At 44.0% G+C, this 17125-nt stretch overlaps 1 protein-coding gene across 2 annotated transcripts; it reads left to right on the top strand.

Annotated features, from left to right (window-relative positions):
* The first annotated feature begins 15365 nt into the window (after window positions 1-15365).
* On the top strand, window positions 15366-16319 carry LOC123169318 (26 kDa endochitinase 1-like). Of its 2 annotated transcripts, XM_044587157.1 has the most exons (2): window positions 15366-15852; window positions 15979-16319. In XM_044587157.1, the coding sequence occupies exons 1-2, from the start codon at window positions 15366-15368 to the stop codon at window positions 16317-16319; spliced, it is 828 nt and encodes a 275-aa protein (XP_044443092.1). The 2 variants fall into 2 exon arrangements, with proteins under 2 accessions (XP_044443092.1, XP_044443091.1); XM_044587156.1 differs by having other exon boundaries at window positions 15366-16319.
* The last annotated feature ends 806 nt before the right edge of the window (window positions 16320-17125 follow it).

Below are 17125 nucleotides of genomic sequence, written 5' to 3'. Positions count from 1 at the left end.
AGGTACACATCAATAACATGTATATCACATATACCTTTGTTCACCTTGCCATCCTTCTTATCCGCCAAATACTTGGGGCAGTTCCGCTTCCAGTGACCAGTCTGCTTGCAGTAGAAGCACTCAGTCTCAGGCTTAGGTCCAGACTTGGGTTTCTTCTCCTGAGCAGCAACTTGTTTGCTGTTCTTCTTGAAGTTCCCCTTCTTCTTCCCTTTGCCCTTTTTCTTGAAACTGGTGGTCTTATTGACCATCAACACTTGATGCTCTTTCTTGATTTCTACCTCCGCAGCCTTTAGCATTGCGAAGAGCTCGGGAATCGTCTTATCCATCCCTTGCATGTTATAGTTCATCACGAAGCTCTTGTAGCTTGGTGGCAGTGATTGAAGAATTCTGTCAATGACGCTATCATCTGGAAGATTAACTCCCAGTTGAATCAAGTGATTGTTATAGCCAGACATTCTGAGTATATGCTCAGAACTATTCTCCTCCATCTTGCAGCTGTAGAACTTATTGGAGACTTCATATCTCTCAATCCGGGCATTTGCTTGAAATATTAACTTCAACTCCTGGAACATCTCATATGCTCCATGACGTTCAAAACGTCGTTGAAGTCCCGGTTCTAAGCCGTAAAGCATGGCACACTGAACTATCGAGTAGTCATCAGCTTTGCTCTGCCAGACGTTCATAACATCTGGTGTTGCTCCTGCAGCAGGTTTGGCACCTAGCGGTGCTTCCAGGACGTAATTCTTCTGTGTAGCAATGAGGATAATCCTCAAGTCACGGACCCAGTCCGTGTAATTGCTACCATCATCTTTCAACTTTGCTTTCTCAAGGAACGCATTAAAATTCAACGGAACAACAGCACGAGCCATCTATCTACAACAAACATAGACATGCAAAATACTATCAGGTACTAAGTTCATGATAAATTTAAGTTCAATTAATCATATTACTTAAGAACTCCCACTTAGATAGACATCCCTCTAATCATCTAAGTGATCACGTGATCCAAATCAACTAAACCATAACCGATCATCACGTGAAATGGAGTAGTTTTCAATGGTGAACATCACTATGTTGATCATATCTACTATATGATTCACGCTCGACCTTTCGGTCTCAGTGTTCCGAGGCCATATCTGCATATGCTAGGCTCGTCAAGTTTAACCTGAGTATTCTGCGTGTGCAAAACTGGCTTGCACCCGTTGTAGATGGACGTAGAGCTTATCACACCCGATCATCACGTGGTGTCTGGGCACGACGAACTTTGGCAACGGTGCATACTCAGGGAGAACACTTTTATCTTGAAATTTAGTGAGAGATCATCTTATAATGCTACCGTCAATCAAAGCAAGATAAGATGCATAAAAGATAAACATCACATGCAATCAATATAAGTGATATGATATGGCCATCATCATCTTGTGCTTGTGATCTCCATCTCCGAAGCACCATCATGATCACCATCGTCACCGGCGCGACACCTTGATCTCCATCGTAGCATCGTTGTCGTCTCGCCAACTATTGCTTCTACGACTATCGCTACCGCTTAGTGATAAAGTAAAGCAATTACAGGGCGATTGCATTGCATACAATAAAGCGACAACCATATGGCTCCTGCCAGTTGCCGATAACTCGGTTACAAAACATGATCATCTCATACAATAAAATATAGCATCATGCCTTGACCATATCACATCACAACATGCCCTGCAAAAACAAGTTAGACGTCCTCTACTTTGTTGTTGCAAGTTTTACGTGGCTGCTACGGGCTGAGCAAGAACCGTTCTTACCTACGCATCAAAACCACAACGATAGTTCGTCAAGTTAGTGCTGTTTTAACCTTCTCAAGGACCGGGCGTAGCCACACTCGGTTCAACTAAAGTTGGAGAAACTGACACCCGCCAGCCACCTGTGTGCAAAGCACGTCGGTAGAACCAGTCTCGCGTAAGCGTACGCGTAATGTCGGTCCGGGCCGCTTCATCCAACAATACCGCCGAACCAAAGTATGACATGCTGGTAAGCAGTATGACTTGTATCGCCCACAACTCACTTGTGTTCTACTCGTGCATATAACATCAACGCATAAAACCTGGCTCGGATGCCACTGTTGGGGAACGTAGTAATTTCAAAAAAATTCCTACGCACACGCAAGATCATGGTGATGCATAGCAACGAGAGGGGAGAGTGTGTCCACGTACCCTCGTAGACCGAAAGCGGAAGCGTTAGCACAACGCGGTTGATGTAGTCGTACGTCTTCACGATCCGACCGATCAAGTACCGAACGCACGGCACCTCCGAGTTCAGCACACGTTCAACTCGATGACGTCCCTCGAACTCCGATCCAGCCGAGCTTTGAGGGAGAGTTTCGTCAGCACGACAGCGTGGTGACGATGATGATGTTCTACCGACGCAGGGCTTCACCTAAGCACCGCTATGATATGACCGAGGTGGATTATGGTGGAGGGGGGCACCGCACACGGCTAAGAGATCCAAGGGATCAATTGTTGTGTCTCTAGGGGGTGCCTCCCTCCCCGTATATAAAGGAATGGAGGAGGGGGAGGGGGCCGGCCACCCTTGGCGCGCCCCATGAGGAATCCTACTCCCACCGGGAGTAGGACTCCCCCCTTCCATGTTGGAGTAGGAGAGGAGAGGGAAGGAGAGAGAGGGGGAAAGGAAAGGGGGGGCGCCGCCCCCCCCCCCCCTTGTCCAATTCGGACTTGGGGGGGGGAGGGGCGCGCGGCTGCCCCTTGGCCGCCTCTCCTCTTCCACTACTTGGGCCCATGAGGCCCAATAACCTCCGGGGGGGTGTTCCGGTAACCCCCCGGTACTCCGGTATATATCCGATAACCCCCGGAACCATTCCGGTGTCCGAATATAGTCGTGCAATATATCAATTTTCATGACTCAACCATTTCGAGACTCCTCGTCATGTCCGTGATCACATCCGAGACTCCGAACTACCTTCGATACATCAAAACACATAAACTCATAATATAACCGTCATCGAACTTTAAGCGTGCGGACCCTACGGGTTCGAGAACTATGTGGACATGACGGAGACACGTCTCTGGTCAATAACCAATAGCGGAACCTGGATGCTCATATTGGCTCCCACATATTCTACGAAGATCTTTATCGGTCAACCGCATAACAACATACGTTATTCCCTTTGTCATCGGTATGTTACTTGCCCGAGATTCGATCGTCGGTATCTCAATACCTAGTTCAATCTCGTTACCGGCAAGTCTCTTTACTCGTTCCGTAATACATCATCCCGCAACTAACTCATTAGTTGCAATGCTTGCAAGGCTTAAGTGATGTGCATTACCGAGTGGGCCCAGAGATACCTCTCCGACAATCGGAGTGACGAATCCTAATCTCGAAATACGCCAACCCAACAAGTACCTTCGGAGACACCTGTAGAGCACCTTTATAATCACCCAGTTACGTTGTGACGTTTGGTACCACACAAAGTGTTCCTCCGGTAAACGGGAGTTGCATAATCTCATAGTCATAGGAACATGTATAAGTCATGAAGAAAGCAACAACAACATACTAAACGATCAAGTGCTAAGCTAACGTAATGGGTCAAGTCAATCACATCATTCTCCTAGTGATGTGATCCCGTTAATCAAATGACAACTCTTTGTCTATGGCTAGGAAACATAACCATCTTTGATTAACGAGCTAGTCAAGTAGAGGCATACTAGTGACACTCTGTTTGTCTATGTATTCACACATGTATCATGTTTCCGGTTAATAAAATTCTAGCATGAATAATAAACATTTATCATGATATAAGGAAATAAATAATAACTTTATTATTGCCTCTAGGGCATATTTCCTTCATCAACTTGAGCATGTTTGCAACAACTTTGGATGCAATCTTATAGATCACATTGCAGAGACTAATTGGACGAAACTGAGAGAGAAGAGTTGGGTTTAAAACCTTCGGTATTAGGACTAGCACCGTGTCGTTAATGCAGTCGACCTCTTCCTCTCCCCGAACAATTTTTAGAACTGCCTGGTCACCTCGTCTCCACAAATATCCCAATGCCTCTGATAAAAATGAGCCGGAAACCCATCTAGTCCCGGCGACTTGGTTGGGAACATTTGGAAGAGAGCGGTTTTTACCTCTTCATTACTATATGGTGCAAGCATCATGGTATTCATCTCTTCTGTGACCTTCGCAGGAACATTGCAGAGGACTTCATCCATTCCTGCTACCCCTTCGGAGGTGTAAAGGGTTTTATAAAATGCATTCACCATAGCTTTAAATTCATCCGGATCATCAGTGAGGGCGCCCAACGAATTTGCAAGCGCTTTGATCATATTTCTCTTTCGGCGCTGACTCGCCCGTAGATGGAAGAACCTCATGTTTCTGTCCCCCGCTGTGAGGCACTCCAGACGGGATATCTGCCTCCACATCAACTCCTCTCTGTGGTAAAGTTCAACCAGTTTTTCGTTGATTTTAATCTCGATATGGCTCGGACCCGTTCTTCCTGGCACACTTTATAGCCGCTCCAACTCCTTCTTCAAGCTTTTGATTTGTTTTCTCACCATGCCGAATGTATTTCTGTTCCACGAGCCCAAATGCCCCGCAACCCTGGTTAGTTTGGCTCGCAGGTCTTCTAGTCTCTCTGCCGCACCCCCTTCGGTCCAATTCGCTAGAATCGTTTCTCCCCAAGTTTCATGTGTCTCCCACATCACTTCATATCTGAAACTCTTTTTCCTTGTCACGGGAACGGTCCCATTCAGGTCCAAAATGATTGGGCAGTGGTGAGATGACGCCGATGACAAGTGCTTCAGTTGTGCATTCAGGAACAGCTCGTTCCACTCGGCAGTAGCTAGGGCTCTGTCAAGTCTCACCCTCGTGTAGTTTCCTCCCACGACTTTCTTCTCAAAAGTCCAAAAATGGCCCTGGTAACCAATATCCATCAACATGCAAATATCAACCGCATCGCGAAAGCCCTGGATTTGTGCATTACTCCTTTCCCCCGTTCCTTCATGTTCATCCGGACGCAGGACTTCATTGAAATCACCTATACACAGCCAAGGTAGATTACTCAAAGTACTAATTCCCTTCAAGACATCCCATGCCTTGTATCTAAGATGTGTTTGTGCTTCTCCATAGAAAACCGTTTCCCTCCACTTATCCATTCCTGGATCCTCTACCGAACAATCAATATGATAAGCAGAGTAACCCAAAATTTCAATCTTTATTGGATCATTCCAGAACAAGCCAAGACCACCACTCCTTCCTTGACTGCTAACAGCGTAGCCATTATCATACCCAATACTTCCGGCTAAACTTTCTACCCTAGTTCTATCAATTTGCATTTCAACAATACAAATTAGGGTAGGGGCAAATTCCTTCGCAATATCGCGAAGTTCTCTAACTGTCGCGGCTTTGCCTGCACCACGACAGTTCCAGCTGACGATACTCATTGCGCCCGGTGGTACTCCTCTCGGGAGCCCGCCGATATTGCATCATTTGTGATTGAAGTCCCCTCCATGTTTCTAGCCGCAGCTGCCTCAAAGCCCTTCTCTGACTGTTCCTCCGTTCTGCCCGTCTTCGTCCTCTTACTCTCCTTCGTTGGCAATACACACACCGGCGACAGGGGAGGGACTGCCTGCATTTGCTCCTTTGCCACGAGCGCTAGAGAGGTTCCTGGAGCAGCCCCTCCTGCAACATCTCCCATCGTAGTCTCCGTATTCTCCATCGACGTGCGCTTATTTGACTGCACAACCAAATCCGTCACCATTGCATCTGACGGGCTTGTCTTCTCATTCTGCCCTTCTCCTTCCTCCGAGCTCCCGTTCGGTTCCTGTGCTGCTGCAGTAGCATGCGGTGGTCGGGCGTTGAAATGCCAGCTTTGGTTTGGGTTATATTGCTCCCGTCCTCTACCACGTCCTCCCATCGGATATCCTCCTCTCCCCCTTTGTGATTGAGCATTCCCTCGCCCCGCAGTTCGAGACCTCACACTGTCTGCCAATAAGAAGTCGCCCCATTCAAAGGTCGATTCATCATGCACTCCATCACCGCATTCCTCATGCCAATGCCCGAAATCTCCACAGTTGTAACAAAAGATAGGAAGCTTCTCATACTTGACTTGGTATCTGACTCTTTCCCCTCCATTCGTCCCTGTCACAAACCTTTTGATTTTTGCATTTATATCTATCTTGACTCGAGCTCTCACAAACTCTCCAAAGAAACCCGCTGCAGCTTCGACTGCACCTCCTTCACCTCTCCAATCCGAGATGCTAGCCCCTTCACCGCCCGCTCGATGAGGAAATTGTCAGGCAAACGATGTATCTGAGCCCAAACCTCCATCTTATCGAGTTTGAAGGAATCAGGGTTTTTGAAACCATCGTACTCCTCCAGAATCACAGCCTGATCCCTGAACAGCCATGGGCCATCAAGCATGGCTTTTTTCCAATCCGCGAGACAGCCGAACTGCGTCGTAAACAAGTTCTCCTTTATCCTCCTCCACACCACCGGTTTTGCTGGATTCCAGGCTGCCCTCATATCACCGTACAAAGCATTGGGGCTGAATGTTTTTGGGGTGTGAACCCTCGTGATTGCCAGCCACTTGGCTGGCTCCATCAGATCGGGGAGCTCCTCCTCCCACACAAAGTCATCCTCTTCTTCCTCTTGCAGGGTGAGACGTGCTAGCAGGTCCTCCGCAGTTTCCTTCCCCTTCTCCTTCCGCGAGCCCCTGCCGTCCTCCATAGCCGCGATCCGATCTGGCAAAGATCCAAACTCTCGAGAAAACACAGGAGAACCCACGTCCAGGGCCGTGAGGAGTCACCAGGAACCCCCTTGATCCGCCCGAGTCGTGGGGATTCGATCTTGATCGAGATAGCCGCCGATAGATAGGGTTCCGGCGGAAGTCGCCGGAAGACGTCGAAACCCTAGCTCTCGTCTAGGGGAAAGAAACCCTCGAGATGCGGCCGTAAGCAACGAAACGCATCTTCAGAGGCGGCCGTAAGCAACGAAACGCAGCTCCTGTGAGGGAGGGGATGACTTAGGTGGGCTGGGCCCGCTTTAGCTAAATGGGCAAAGCTGCCCAGTAGGTTTAGGTCTTTTGTTTTCTTTTTCTTTTTTCCTTTTTTGTTTCTTTTTTTTTCTGTTTTTTCCTATTAGTTTCAGCTTATTTTACTTTTACAAAATATGAAACTAACAGCTAAATTAATGCTGTAATTTAATCCTTTGCCATAAAAAGTTTGACTACTAAATAAAATAGTTTAATATTTTACAATTTATAAAAGGCAATTAATTAATTGTTTAAGCCACTGTTTTATTTATTTTAGGGTATTTAAGCACTTTCTAAATATGTTGGTTCACCACCATAACTACCTATGAATTATTTACCACATTTCGAACATATTAGTTTTGACAATTCAAAACTTTTATTGTTTGACTTTATCTTAAATTTGAATTTGAATCGGTTTGAATCTAAGCGGGATTTAGCAACAGTAAAAGCGATGACCTGGCATCATTGATATGCGATAACTGTAGCTTAATTATTCGGGCGTTACAATAGCCTGCACAGCTGATCCTGCAAAACAAACGCAGCTCTTCCACCCTGTGATGTCCCGGAAAAAATACGTACGTACATATAAATTATAGCAGAGTCGATCCCTGTTAATTCCTCTATTGTATTCCATCACAGTAGTCCTTGGCACCTCGAGTATTACTTCCTCGAGTGAAATTCCGCATCAATTATTCCCCGTCACAAACGTTAATAATACGAGTAATTCCATGTTGAGTTAAATAAATAATAACCATGTTGAATAAATGTTGAAAGTCACATAAATATCCAACATCTCTCACTTGGCAGAAACATATTAACCAATAAATGAAATTCCATGTGTAACATGTTTTGAAAAGAATTTCTGACTCTAGTCAGTGAACCTGCACCATATTACCATTACTATACAAATCTCTACTACTTAAAAGAAGAGTAAGGTTCCTTTGGACCACGTTCTGCCCTCCCTTCGTCCGCCTCCCCCATGATCGGTTTCTTGCCCTTTCACCCCACATTTATTTTTCTCGTGAAAAGAAGCCCACCAAAAAAATATGAGACCTCCCAATCAAACTCTCGGTCCTCATCCCGATCTGACCGGCGCTATCATTGTCGACGCCATCTACACTTCTTTTTCTAGTCGAAGTGACGGATGAGATCATCGTCCTCCACCAACGTCGCGCGCCTGCGGCTTCGTCCCGGTCTCGTCGTCTGTTGTCCGTCGTCCACCGGCTTCGTCCTGGTCTTCAAGCTCCTACGATCTCTCTCCCTCCCGAGCCTCCCGATCCATCGCAAGTTTATCTCTTTCCCGTGCGCTGGCACCAAATCATGGACTCCAACGGCCAGACCTAGGGCTCCGGCGATGGTGGGACATAGGCGGCTGATCGCTTCCCCTTTCCCTTCTTGCGAGGGCCCTCCCTCGTCTCTTTTCTCGTTTCCATTGAGTCGGCCAAATGATGGTTGTGATGTGTGGGGAGGCAATTCCGGGAGGGTGTGGGTGCACAGCTGGCTAAGGCCCTAACAGCGAACTGAGCAGCTTGTTGGATGCCTGCATCTGTGGTGTTCATCTCTGCCCTGATTGATGCGTATGTGGTGCTTGTAATATGTGTGCGGGTGTGGTGTTGGTATTGCCCGACATGAGGTATGCAAGAGCTACAAACTGTTGTCCCCTCTCTTACACATGTAATTCTTCGACGCATGCATGATTTGTACTGACATGTCCCCTTTCTGTTGCATAATTTTCATGACAACCAGCAAATAGGAGCAGCCCCTGGTGATTTAGACAAAGTTTACAGCCAAGAGGATCACTGGGTGGCCATGAGAGGTAGCAAACGAACAACATGTGTCTCTCTCTATATCGCCAATATAGGCCAGTAAATTTTTTTCTCCTACATATGTTTTAGTTGTGAAGTACTTCTTTTGAACATAATCACATCGTTTTGCTGCTTTGATGATTGATTTTCCTACACTTCAACAATTATGTATAGGGCAGAAGGTTTCACCAAGTCTTCTTATTCTCCTAGCTGTTCCCTCCACAATTTCATATCGCTTATTTTTTGAAAAACATTAATTTCTTGTTCAAGGGAAACACAATGTTAATGTACACATACTTATATTGGATATATATATATATGACTACAAGTCATAATTTGTTCTAGGTATGCCTACAGAAGATTTCACTGCATCGAGCAAACAAACTTTAATGTTTACATCACTTACTGTAGTTGACTTCTCATATTAATTTTTGGACCGGATTTTCTATGACAGGACTTGTTGCTTAAACAATGCGATTATGGGAAATTGGGGACAGAAGCAACAAGTGTGTGCACTCAAAACTTCTGTGTGAGCTCATACTAGTAGCCTTGGCAAAAAGCCCACGAAGATAGGCCGACAAATGTTCGTTCTTGAGAATTTTTGGAAGTTCTTCTACTCCTATCACATCCGCAAAGCTTGATCCTCATGCCTTGCACATATGTTCTTTTAATACTGTGAGTATACTTTTTTCTCCCGTTGTAACACACAGATAAATTTTCGGTGGAGTTGATTCTTGAGAGAATCACGCAAATATATCAACCATATATACATGTGTTCCCCCATTGCAACGCACGGGCATTGGCCTAGTAAATCAAATATACACACCCGAGTTTAATCATTCCACACCTTGTGTATACAATGGTAACTTCCTCAATTGTGTTTACTTTTAACCACAAACTCTGAAATAAGTGACAAGTTGTGATGCACATTCCACGATCATATATGATGGGTGAGATTCCCTTAGCGACACATATTTCCTTCCACTGCTTGAGTGCAGTAATAAATTCCTGTTGCTAAGGTTGATAGTATTAAGAAGATATATTTGGTACCCCCCCTTTTTCACAGTAGTTCAAAGATAATTCCTCACAGAGTATGATTCCCCTTATCAAGGTAGTTTAACTGGTTTGCAATTTTCCATAGAAAAATGTATCAAAACATTCCCTATGTATTTCCGCTCCCAAAAAGTGGAAGCTTCAAACATGCCTTTCATATGGAAGTTAGAAAATGACCAAGCTTACACTTCCATCAATGTGACTTTATCATTGCAAACAATAAGAACAATGTTAACATATACAATAATAATGCAAAATACTTTACATCTACATTTGTAGATGACCGCCTTGCTTCATTTAGAAACCATATGACCTGCTATTCCATTAATGTGAAGCTTGTTATAAGACCATACATTAATATATTGAATTAGAAAACCATGCCTTATTTTCTCTTTCCCTAAATTCCGGTGAAAGAGTTTCCACAAAATATATTTTCTGTTGTGTAAAATTTGAATTACAAGAGTGACATTATAATATTCCATTTAACCAAATTCCTTGTAAATCTGGGAAGAAAACTTACGAGCAATGGGATTGCGGTTGTTTTGTGAGATAGTAAGTTCCCACTCTATATTCTTACTACTTGAGTTGCTTCCCGCATTTGTTCCACCCATAGTTGGCACTCATGAAAAATTTAAGCCTTCTTTAAGAGACTTTAGTTTTCCTCTAAAAAAATTAGAGTGGCTTCCTCCAACAACACATAGAAATTATCCAGACATGATATTCGAAGCTAATTACCCCCACTTTATCATAAGCATGCTAGTGTTAGGAGTTTCGCTTGTAGTTTCCTTTGGTGTCAAGATTATATTCTAGTATAATTGCCAATAACTCCACCATTAGCCATAAAATATTGTGCTCCCACTTTCCACCAGTTTTCCTTTTCCAGATCAAAAACATACCTTGATTCACTAGAATAACGATTAACAAATTCCCGATGTGTGCCTTATAGTAACTGAGAATTTCCTTCCACAATAAAATACTTCCTTCCAATCTACAAACCATAAGGAGTGACTGTGGTAGATGAAAAATGGCATAAACGCAATATGTAACGCTCCTTCCAATGAAAAGAAAAAACAAGGGAGTATCAAAGATATTCAATTCCTCCACTCAATTGTGAAGTATATGGTTTGTCACAATGGGGAATGTAGTTCCATGCTCCTTACGTATTAAATTGATATATTTTGAAGTGTAGTTCCCACACCAATCAGTTGTTAAGACTTTGATATTCTTTAATCAACTGATTTTCCACTATAGTACATTATGTGAACATCACAATAAAACCTTTCGAGTTGTACAATGAAAGGTAAACATATAACCATATAAAGTGCAATCATCAATGACTGAAATGAAGTAAACAATCGAACCTCTAGTGGGAGTGTAAAAAACCATAATTATATAAAAATGATGTGAAGCTTTTTATCTCTTTTCACCTTAAGAAAAGGCGTGCAAGTCAAATACCCATTATGTATGTGCTTCAGAAAATCAAATTCCTCCAACTAAAATTTTGAATTCCGGAATTAGTAAGCCACTCGATTCGGTTCCAAGATATGTGACCAAGTCGTCCATGACAAAAACAATAAAGTCCAAGCATGTGTTTCCATTATCAGCATTTCTCTCTATGGAGTTATCTTCCCCAAATAACAATTTGGTTTACTAACTTCCAATGGACCATCAAGAAAGAATAGACCATTGTGTGGAATTTCGTAATGCACTATTATCATAGGACAATACTTACGCTCTTCCTTTCTCCAAATATTATTTCATAGCCAATAGATTCCGAGATAGAATAATAAATTAAATTCCTTCACAATGAAGTTGAATAGAGTTTCCTATAAAAATAATAGTGTTCCTCCACAAGGGAGTTTATGACATAATTTCCAATTCCCAAGTATTTAAAATATAGCGAAGTGCCTAAGTAGATATCATCTACCTTCCTTTGGAATTGTTTGAATATAAATAATGCAGATATTGTATTCCTCAATATATGACATGGAGGCAAAAGTACAATATTCCAACTATTTGTAGAAGTAGTTGTAGATAAACATTAACAATAGATATACCATTGAGTGAGTGAAAATTTCCTTCTTACAGAGTGGTTCCTTTCTTTCTAATCAAATAAGTGATGCTCATGATAGAAACTTCTTTGAATTCCATATCATGCAAGATTGGTATAACAACGTATCCATCAATAATAATTTTCTTCCACAACGGAGTTTGAGAGCATAATTTCCAACTCCGAGTTTATTAACTTTAACATTCCCTTGAAATTGTTTGCATGGAAGTAAAACCTTGCTACTAATAGATGATCTATATAACCAAAATACGCAACGCAACTATTTAAAAAAATAGTGGTAAATGCTATATTCCATGCTTACAGATTATAGACATACCTTCCTCTTTGCCAATTTCATAGACAAAATATCACATCTTCCTCTTTGAGGCGCAACCAATAATATTTGGTCAGATACTTCCCTCGAAGATTTTCAATCTTCCTCCATACAGGAAATAACATCCCATATCGTATATTAAATGAAGTTAAATTCAAAATTCAATTATTTCAATCAATTGGGCACAGAGTTAAAAATAACCAATATATGGCCAGCAATATGTATTTCTGACAGGCGTCACAAAAAAGTATTCCAAACTGCACTAATTTTCCATGCAATATGTTCACTGGGATTTTCAACAGTCGGCAAAAAAAATGATCCTCACATAAGTACGCAAGCCATTTGATATCCATAATATATTTCCTTTTCCTCAATAGTTGCATTTTGATTTGGCCTTGTCCAGTTTGTTTTAATCAATAAGCTGATGAATATTCTCCACAGATAATACAATAGCAATATTCCTTCTTCCAAACTGTGATATTCAATTTATGGATTCTAAATAACTCGGTGAACAGAAGAAAAGTTCTACCAATTGTATTCTTGGCGAAGACAGTTGCTCAAAGTTACGCAGATGACATCCTTGTGATTTCTGTCACAGATCAGGGTGCGCACAAGTATTAAGAGAGCCAAGAAACACCAGCCTGCAGCCTTCCTTGTTACAATCTGATCCTTATAGACAAATAATGTAGATATGGACTTCAGCATGTACATGTGTATGCTAAGATAAATTCCTTGCTTTCCTTATGCAAGATAGACGAGTAGGACATGTAGTACTGTATAAACAACAGGAACAAACAAAGCTTCCTTGGTCCGAAGTGGCGAGAGATTTCTTGCACTCCTTCCTCGATCTTAGTAGTAGATCATGTGAGCAATCTTTTCCTTTCCTCTATCGTGGAGTACTGGTAGTAGCAAACTAGTAATTGATCTGATGGCTTCGTGTTGATGTACATGTCTTCCTTGGAACTTGGACCTTGCATGCTTCCTCGGATGGATTTCACACGACCCCTAGTTTCATTGGATTTCCATGCCTGTAGCAAGTGCGTCAATCGATCCACGCGCAAGCCTGATGCGAAGGACCTCGCTTTCCTCGATCGTGGGTGCATTAGCGATTCTCCAGGATGACGCACAAGTATCACCGCAGCAATGAAGCACCAGCGCGGCACACTAGCTATCCCGTGACGAGATCGCAACGGTGTCCGCGATGGCGTGTCGAACCAGATCGTTAACAAATTCAGGCGGAGACGAGTTGACAGTGGAATCGGCGACGATGACTGGCAGAGTTTTGTATCGCAACCACGTTTCTAATTCCTATGCCTTTTCCATGGTGCCGTGGACAATGCATCATGAGGCTAAAGGGTAGGGATCTTTTTATAGACTCCACTTTCAGGTGTTTTTATTTCGTTCACCTGTTTCCGTAAAATCCGTATGACTCCTGAGCAATGTAATCAACCACGATCAAACATGCCAGTTTCCGAGTCTAAACATATTAGTTCCTAGCACACATGTGAGTCATGTGCCATGACTAGATTGTACATGTAAGATCAACTTCCAATCTTAACCGTGTGGGTCAATAGCATGCAAAGCCGATCCTGCAAAACAAATCCAGCTCTTCCACCCTATGATGTCCTGGAAAAAATACGTACGTACATATAAATTACAGTAGAGTCAATCCCTGTTAATTCCTCTATTGTATTCCATCACAATCGTCCTCGGCACCTCGAGTATTACTTCCTCAAGTGAAATTCCGCATCAATTATTCCCAGTTACAGACATTAATAATACGAGTAATTCCACGTTGAGTTAAATAAATAATAACCATGTTGAATAAATGTTGAAAGCCACATAAATATCCAACAAAGCCGTTGACCACGTTGAGGTCGTGTGCATGAGATGGGCAAAGCCGACGTGGGAGATGGAGTCGGGGACGAAAGACGGTCGACGTGACGATGGCCTCCTCAGCAAGACGAGGAAAGAGAGGGACATCGACAGATTCATGCCGTCATCAAGCTCCCCTGGTTCGGCCATGGCGTTGGTTAGCGGTGGTCGAGAAGCAGGCACAACCTGTAGAAAGGTATGGTAGGGTCAGCAATGGGTCAGCGGTGCCAAATGCCGGCGGTCCAGTGGCCGGAGGTGACAGCAAACAGCTGCGACACATCAATGTGGGCGGCATCAAAGTGAGGATGCACGCATCCTCATACGTCCCTACTCTAGTACCAAAATTTTGGTTAGAGCATGGTTAATAGTATAGCCAGATGCTGGCTATATGGTCTTGCCACATCATTTATACCAAGCTTATAGTCGGGAAGTACAATAATTGCATGTAAATGTGTACTACTTTTTGATACATGACCCACCTCCCATTTGACAACATGCTTAGGAGCATGTGCTGCAGCCGGCTGTTAATCAGTAGCCTGCTTCTTTTCTTTCTCCTCCTCTCTTTCCTCCAACTCATCCGAAATATATTATTTAAAGGCTTATAGCCCGCCTACGTTATCCTATTGTACTTGCTCTTAATGGAGGAAGCTCTATGTGCCCTCGGCCAACCTCTAAATATGGTTGCCACAGGTGATTTTTGCAGCGCCATCTAAAAATTATGCCAATCAGGTGTCGAATAGCGAATATGATAGACCTAATTTTTAAAGAAAAAATGTTATACCACATGTAAATATAGAGTTCAGGCCGATTAGCTAGTATTGCTCTAACGCGGGTGGACAGCGCAGATTCTTGCACAGCTAGCCAACTGACTGATCCTCGGTTCTGCCAAGAGAAAAATGATGATAAATGATGAATGCCCTGCGTCATCTATATGTATCAACGTAAATTCCACATGCATGCAGACAAGCAAACGCTCTCGATCAAGTCACCAAACATGGCTAGCTGTTTCCTGCTGTACTCGGATCTAAGCCGCCAAGTTTGATCAAAGCCTCCCGCAAAAAAATGTTTTTTTATTTCAGTGAGGAGGAAACAAATCTGCTACCTAGTTCTTTCAGCGAGAAAGGTATATAAATACATGCACTCCCCATGGTTTCTGTCACAGAAACACCATTACAACTGCAAGTGCAACACTACAGTTGCCACGTCATACGATGAGAGCGCTCGCGGTGGTAGCCATGCTAGCCACGGCGGCCATGGCTATCGCATGTGCACGCGCTGCACAGTGCGGCTCGCAGGCTGGCGGGGCGACCTGCCCAAACTGCCTCTGCTGCAGCCAGTTTGGCTGGTGTGGCTCCACACCGGAATACTGCGGCGATGGTTGCCAGAGCCATTGCTCTGGCTGCGGTAGCACGCCTGTCACGCCCTACCCCTTCGGTGGTGTGTCCTCCATCGTCTCGCCCTCCCTTTTTAACCAAATTCTCCTCCACCGTAATGACCCAGCATGCCAGGCCAAGGGCTTCTACACCTATGATGCCTTCATCGCTGCCGCCACTGCCTTCCCTGGCTTTGGCACCACTGGTAGCATCGCCATCCGGAAGCGCGAGATAGCTGCCTTCCTAGCGCAGACCTCCCATGAGACCACTGGCGGGTGGCCCACAGCCCCGAATGGGCCCTACACATGGGGCTACTGCTACAAGCACGATCGCACCACCTCCAGCTACTGCACCCCAAGCGAGCAGTGGCCATGCGCCCCTGGAAGGCTCTACTATGGCCGCGGGCCCATCCAGCTAACTCACAACTACAACTACGGGCAGGCAGGCCGGGCCATTGGGGCCGACCTGTTGGGCAACCCGAACTTGGTGGTCGTGAACCCAACCGTGTCGTTTGAGACGGCAATGTGGTTCTGGATGACGGAGCAACCGCCCAAGCCTTCGAGCCATGCAGTGATCACAGGACAATGGAACCCGTCGGCGACGGACCGTGCTGCAGGGCGAGTGCCTGGGTTCGGCGTGATCACCAACATCATCAATGGCGGGATGGAGTGCTTTCACGGGTATGATGAACGTGTTCAGGACCGAATCGGATTTTACAAACGCTACTGCAAAATCTTTGGTATCAGCTACGGTGACAACCTGGACTGCTACAAACAGAGGCCCTTTGCTTAATAGTCAGCTCCATATATGTACTTGTGTACTTTTCTACAAAAGTTATTTTTTGTTATAAAAATTCCAGAAATCTATAGCTACTAATAAAGAGAGGTGCATTTCTCCGACTTTTTGATCCATTTATCTATATTATATTTTTTATCCGAGGTGTCCTTATTTTTCGTGCGTCCGTCGTCGCACCTACACGTTGCTAGAAAATTGAGCTGCTCGCTTGTCCTTCAAGCTTGCCCCAAAAAAGCCTGGCTGCCTAGTCATAAGAACTAGCTTTCGTTTGGGCTCGGTCCGTCCGTCCCCCCCACCGCCTTTTTTGGGCCAAAAAATATGATTGAGTGAGATAATTTCATCTCGCCTCTTACACAAATTCTCGTCAATTTAAATGCTTCCGTGAGTTGCCTCCAAAAACAAGGAGGCTCCTCGAGAATCAATAAACAAAGATGTGAATCAATAAATTGGATGAAGAAAAGATTGGGCACATGTAAAAAAAGTAATTTAAATTAAAAGAAGGATTAAATGTGGCTGGAGCAGTTATCTCAAAAAATTTATCTTGATAAACTTTGAAGAATAACGAGGTAAAAACACAAGCAACGATGCGAGCGTAGATTAAAAATCAGCCGCCACGAAAGCCCCTTTATGCTATTTTTCTGTATGTATTTGGTGGCCGACAGGGGCAATAGGATCTTATGCGACCTAAGCAATGTGCAAGTTGCTTTAAATCCAGTTGTCACCATTTATTGCAGTAACTTTGTTGCCTCCTCGCTGAACTTTTCTTCCAGTTCCTCAGATTCACATTCTAAACTTGCATACAG

The sequence above is a fragment of the Triticum aestivum genome, chromosome 7D (genome assembly GCF_018294505.1).
Source record: "Triticum aestivum cultivar Chinese Spring chromosome 7D, IWGSC CS RefSeq v2.1, whole genome shotgun sequence".
NCBI lineage: Eukaryota > Viridiplantae > Streptophyta > Magnoliopsida > Poales > Poaceae > Triticum > Triticum aestivum.
This window is presented reverse-complemented; position numbering and strand designations above follow the sequence as displayed.

What these genes read in the sequence shown, in the direction of transcription:
- LOC123169318 (XM_044587156.1), top strand. Translation starts at nt 15,366, where the DNA reads ATGAGAGCGCTCGCGGTGGTAGCCATGCTAGCCACGGCGGCCATGGCT.